Source organism: Panthera onca, chromosome C1 (assembly GCF_046562875.1).
Source record: "Panthera onca isolate mPanOnc1 chromosome C1, mPanOnc1 haplotype 2, whole genome shotgun sequence".
NCBI classification, from domain to species: domain Eukaryota; kingdom Metazoa; phylum Chordata; class Mammalia; order Carnivora; family Felidae; genus Panthera; species Panthera onca.
The window spans coordinates 137,270,913-137,276,912 of record NC_138346.1 but is presented as its reverse complement, the minus strand read 5'-3'; the positions used below and the strand labels follow the sequence as shown (position 1 = coordinate 137,276,912).

The 6,000-nt window shown below is 34.0% G+C and overlaps 1 protein-coding gene across 2 annotated transcripts in view; it reads right to left on the bottom strand.

Moving 5' to 3' along the window:
- Nucleotides 1–327: 327 nt before the first annotated feature.
- PLPPR5 (phospholipid phosphatase related 5) overlaps nucleotides 328–6,000 on the bottom strand; it is a 123,890-nt gene continuing 118,217 nt past the window's right edge. For both annotated transcript variants that reach the window (XM_060622856.3, XM_060622857.3), the window contains exon 6: nucleotides 328–903. In XM_060622856.3, the coding sequence (XP_060478839.1) occupies nucleotides 871–903 (33 nt within the window). In that variant the 3' untranslated portion in view covers nucleotides 328–870. The remainder of the gene's footprint in view (nucleotides 904–6,000) is intronic.

Below are 6,000 nucleotides of genomic sequence, written 5' to 3'. Positions count from 1 at the left end.
AAAAAGCCTAAGAATGGAGACTTTCACCCCTCTTGAGACGCTTTTATCAGTGGAAAATTGCTCAATATGAAGCAACCATTGCTGGATTTAGTCACTTAAAATATCCTAAATACTGCCTGCATTATTCAAAAGCTACAAGTCAACGATTAAACCACAACTGTCAGGAACAAAAGTCCAAATAAATAATTTTTAATTATGATACATTACTTATTACAGTAAAAATTGGCATTTTCCCCTTCAAAAGCAGAAGCACCAGTCTTAGAATGTATAGTATGAATGGTATTTTAAGTGAAATATAGCATAATATTATGTGCAAACATTATTTTAGTATAGAACATATTTTCTAAAAGTAACTTCACACACTGAAATCTGTTAGGATGGAAATAATGTCATGCTGAATAATAACATAAAACCCCCATGACTTTCAAAGTCCACTTCAAATGAAACGTGGTATACTGCTGAATAGGTATAAGAACTAAAAAAATTTAACTAGCCCCAAATGGAGGGATTTCTTATACAATATGATTTGTATAAAGGTTCTTTTCACATAGTCTCAGTGATTCTGTGAGAAACTAAAGTGAATGTTTTATTTAAGAATTAATTTTTTCATTCGGTCATCACATTTTATTTAACACCTACTTTGTGCGAGGCTTTGTTGTAGGTGCTGGGGATACAGAGAAGACACAGCCCTGCCCTTGAGGAGCTCACAGTCTAGTGGGGGAAACAGATAAGTTGACACTGATTTTAAAATTATAAAAATTATTAGACAATTTTATAAACTTCTTTTGTAATCAAACAAACTTTGGGTGTTATGAATGGATGGTGAAAAGGGATGATGTCCAATGCAGTGACAAACCGTCTGCTTCAATATCATGTGACTTCTGCAAAGGCGGTGATGTGGTTCTGAAAAAGAAGGAATTACAAAATCAGAGTCCTGGGAAAGCTGGCTTTGTAAAAAATATAGTGCTCTTACAAACAATCATTAGCTTAATATAAAATTGCAGCCCAGATATGTTTAAGTTGCAGAAACATACATTTAAGTTCTATGTATTATTGTGTCCATGTAATTGCTAATTATATATTTCAATATTCTTAATTAACCAAATAGATTAAGGTGTTATATTGAAAATTAACACTGAAATTTGGAGAGATAAAAATGGCAACCCCAGACACATTAATATTCTGCTCACTGTTAATGGAATTTTAATGCTGTATGTTGGAGGTTCAGATTAATTGCTCCCTGTGAGACAGATGGAATACAGCAAATTGGTGAAATGCTCAGACTGAAAGGCTTATGCTGGTTGACAAAGATCTCCTTAAATACTTCATTTTTTTTCTAGTTTTATTCTGGTGTTTTCTAGAAATAATTGGCATACATCACTGTATAAGTTTAAGGTGTATAGCATGATGGTTTGATTTACATGTTGTGAAACGATCACCACAATAGGCTTAGTTAACATCTACCTTCTCATATAGGTACAACTGAAAGAAAAAAAGAAAAATTTCCCTTGTGCTGGGAACTCTTAGGGTTTACTGTCTCAAGAACTTCCCTGTGTATCATACAGCCATGTTAGCCATAGTCAACATGTTGTGCATTTCATTCCCAGTACTTATTTACCTTACAGCTGGAAGTTTGTATCTTTTTACCACCTTCCTCCCATTCCCCCTCCCCCACACTCTTCACCTTGGATAGCCCAAATCTAATCTTTTTTTTTTCCTGTGTGTGAGTGTAGTTTTTCTTTAATTTTTAAAAATTTTTTAGTTCTACATGTAAGTGAGATCATATGGTATTTGTCTTTCCTATCTGATTTATTTCATTTAGCATTATGCCTTTAAGTTCCATCCATGTTATCACATGGTAGGGTTTCTTCATTTTTAAAGGTGAATAATACTCCATTGTATGCATATACCACAAGTTGTTTACACATCCATCCATCAATGGGCACTTAGGGTTGTTTTCACGTCTTGGCTATTGTAAATAATGCTGCTATTGATGTGGGGTACAGATACCATTTTGAATTAGTGTTTTTGTTTCCTTTATACATATTCTCAAAAGGGGAATTGGTAGATGATGTGATAGTACTGTTTTGAATTTTTTGAGGATTCTCCATCTTGTTTTCTTTCCATAATGGCTGCAACAATTTACAATCCATCAACGGTGCACAAGATGTCCCTTTTCTCCACATGCATGCCAGCATCTCTTGTCTTTTTGATAACGGCCATTCTAACAGGCATGAGGTGGTATCTCATTGTTGTTTTAATTTGCATCTCCCTAATGACTAGTGATGTTGAGTATCTTTTCATATATCTGTTGGCCTTTTGTATATCTTCTTTGGAGAAATGTCTATTCATGTCCTTTGCCCATTTTTAAGTTAGATTATTTGTTTTTTGCTATTTAAGTTGTATCAGTTCTTTATATATTTTGAATATTAACCTCTTATCAGATATACGGCTTGAAATTTTTTCCCATTCCATAGGTTTTCTTTTCACTTTGTTGACAGTTTCTTTTGCTGTATGGAAGCTTTGTAGTTTGATGTAGTTCCACTTGCTTAATTTTGGTTTTGCTGCATATCCTTAAGGTGTCATATACAAAAAATCATTACCAAGACTCCTCAAGGAACTTTATTCTTATGTTTTCTTCTAGGATATTCATGGCTTCAAGTCTTACATTCAAGTCTTTAATCCATTTTAAGTTACCTTTTGTAAGTGGTGTAAGTATAGGTCCAGTTTCATTCTTTAACATGTGAACATCCATCATCATTTATTTAAAAAACTATCTGGGGTGCCTGGGTGACTCAGTCAGTTACGTGTTCAGCTCTTGATTTTGGCTCAGGTCTTGATCCCGTGGGTTGCGAGATAGAGTCCCATGGTGGACCCAGTGCTGTCAGGCTCTGTGCCAACAGCGTAGAGACTACTTAGGATTCTCTCTCTCCTCTCTGCCCCTCTCCTGCACATGCTCTCTTTCTCTCTCTCAAAATAAATTTAAAAAAAAAGACTATGTTTTCTCCATTGACTGTTCTTGTCTCCTTTGTCAAATACTAGTTGACTGTATACACTTGGGTTTATTTCTCAGCTCTTGGTTCTGTTCTATTGGTCTACTTGTTTTTTTGCCAGTCTCATACTGTTTTGATGACTATTTCTTTATAGTATAGCTTGAAATAAGGACGTGTGATGCCTCCTGCTTTTATCTTCTTTCTCAGTATTTCTTTGGCTATTTGGGGTCTTTTGTACTTCCATATAAATTTTAGAAGTGTTTTTCTAGTTCTGTATAAAATGCCATTGAAATCTTGATAGGGGTTGCACTGAATCTATAGATAGCTTTTGTTAGTAGTATTCACATTTTAATATTAATTCTTCTAATCCATGAACATGAGATACTTTACCATTTGTGTCTTTTTTGATTTATTTCATCATCTTGTAGCTTTCACAGTAGAGATCTTTCACCTCCTTAAATTTATTCCTAGGTATTTTATTATTATTTTTTGATGCTCTTATAAATGGGATTGATTTCTTTTTTAGAAAATTCATTGTTATTGTATAGAAATGCTACTGATTTTTATATGTTGATTTTGCATTCTGCAACTTTACTAAATTCATTGTTTACATCTAACAGTTTTTGGTTGAGTCTTTAGGGTTTTCTCTATATAAAATCATGTCATCTGTAAATAGTCAATTTTACTTCTTCCTTTCTAATTCTGATACTTTTTATATCTTTTTCTTGCTTAATTGCTCTAGCTAGAACTTCTAGGACTATGTTGAATGGGAATGGTGAGAGTGGGTATACTTGTCTCACTCCTGATGTTAGGGAAAAAGTGTTCAACATTTCTACACTGAGTTGACGTTAGCTGTGGGCTTGCAATAAATGGCCTTTATTATGTTGAGATAGGTTCCTTCTATACCTAATGTATTAAGAATTTTATCATGAATGGATGCTGAATTTTGTCAAATCTTCTTCTGTGTCTATTAAAATGATCATATGATTCTTTTCTTTCATTCTATTAATATGATGTATCATTCAAGTTACAGATTGATTCACATATGTTGAATCATCCTTGCATCCCAAGGATAAATCCCACTTGATCACTGTGAATGATCCTTTTAATGCACTGCTGAATTCGGTTTGCTAGTACAAGCATACCTTGAAGATATGGTAGGTTTCGTTCCAGACAACCACAACAAAGCAAATATCACAATAGAGTGAGTCAAATGATGTTTTTGGTTTCCCAGTACATATAAAAGTTATGTTTATACTTTACTGTAGACTATTAAGTGTGCAATAGCATAATGTCTAAAAAACAACGTACGTACCTTAATTAAGAAATACTTTATTGCCAAAAATGCTAACCATCATCTGATCTTTCAGTGAGTCAATCACCAATTGCAGATCACCATAATAAATGTAATTATAATGAAAAAGTTTGAAATATTGTGAGAATTATGAAAATGTGAGACATATATGCTGTTGGAAAAACAACACTGATAGACTTGCTCGATGCAGGGTTGCCAATAACCTTTAACTTGTAAAAATAAGCAAACAATCCCCCAAAAAACACAGTATCTTTAAACTGCAATTAAGAGAATCACAATAAAATGAAGTAGGCCTGTATTTTATTGACAATTTTAGCATGTATATACCTCAGGGATATTGGCCTGGAGTTGTCTCTTCCAGTAAATCCTTTTCTGGTTTTACTATCAGGATAATGTTCACCCCATAAAATGAGTTTGAATGTTTTTTCCTCTTCTTTGATCTTTTGATAGAATTTGAGGACTGCTGTTAATTCTTTAAATGTTTGGTAAAATTCACCAGTGAAATGATTTGGTCCTGGGCTCTTCACCATTGGGAGATTTTTGATCAATCTCCTTACTAATAATTGGTCTGTTCAGATTTTCTATTTCTCTCTGATTCAGTCTTGGCATACAGTTGTTCACAGTAGCTCTTATCCTTTAAATTTCCGTGGTATCCATCGTAATGTCTTCTTTTCATTTACAATTTTGTTGATTTGGGTCCTTTCTCTTTTTTCTTGGTTAGTTTAGCTAAGGACTGTCACGTTTCTTTATCTTTTCAAAGAACCAACTCTTTTTTTTTTTTTATTTTTAAAATTTTTTTTTCTTAATGTTTTTATTTATTTTTGAGACAGAGAGAGACAGAGCATGAGCAGGGAAGGGGCAGAGAGACAGAGAGACACAGAATTGGAAGCAGGCTCCAGGTTCTGAGCCATCAGCACAGAGCCCGATGCGGGGCTCGAACTCACAGACTGTGAGATCATGACTGTGAGATCATGACCTGGGCTGAAGTTGGACGCTCAACCGACTGAGCCACCCAGGCGCCCCGAAAAGAACCAACTCTTAATTTGGCTAATACTTTCTATTGTTTTTCTGTTCTTTATTTCATTTATTTCTACTTTCATCTTGATTATTTCCAATCTGTAACTTTGAGCTGTTTGTCCTTATTTTTCTAATTCCTTAAAGTGAGTTAGGTTGTTTATTTGGAATTTTTCTTAACTCTTAACGTAGGCATTTATTGCTGTGAACTTCCCTCTTAGAATTGATTTGCTGCATCCCACATATTCTGGTATGTTGCAGTTCCATTTTCTTTCGTGTCAAGAAACTTTTTTTACTTCTCCTTTAACTTCTTGTTTGATCCATTGGTTGTTCTGGAAAGTGTTGTTTAATTTCCATGTGTTCATGAATTCCAGTTTTCTTCTTGTTAGTGATTTCTGGTTACATGCCATTGTGGGTCAGAGAAGATACTTGGTATGATTTCAAGGTTCTTGAATTTTCTAAGACTTGTTTTGTGGCCAAAATATACAGTCTATTCTAGAAAATGTTCCACATGCACTTGACAAGAATGTGTATTCTGCTATATTGTTGGATAGAATGCTCTGTATATGTCTGTTAGGTCCATTTGGTCTGTAGTATTAAAATCTGCTGTTTCCTTATTTATCTTGTGTCTGGAAGACTTATCCATTGTTGAGAGTGGAATATTTAAATCCCCAAATA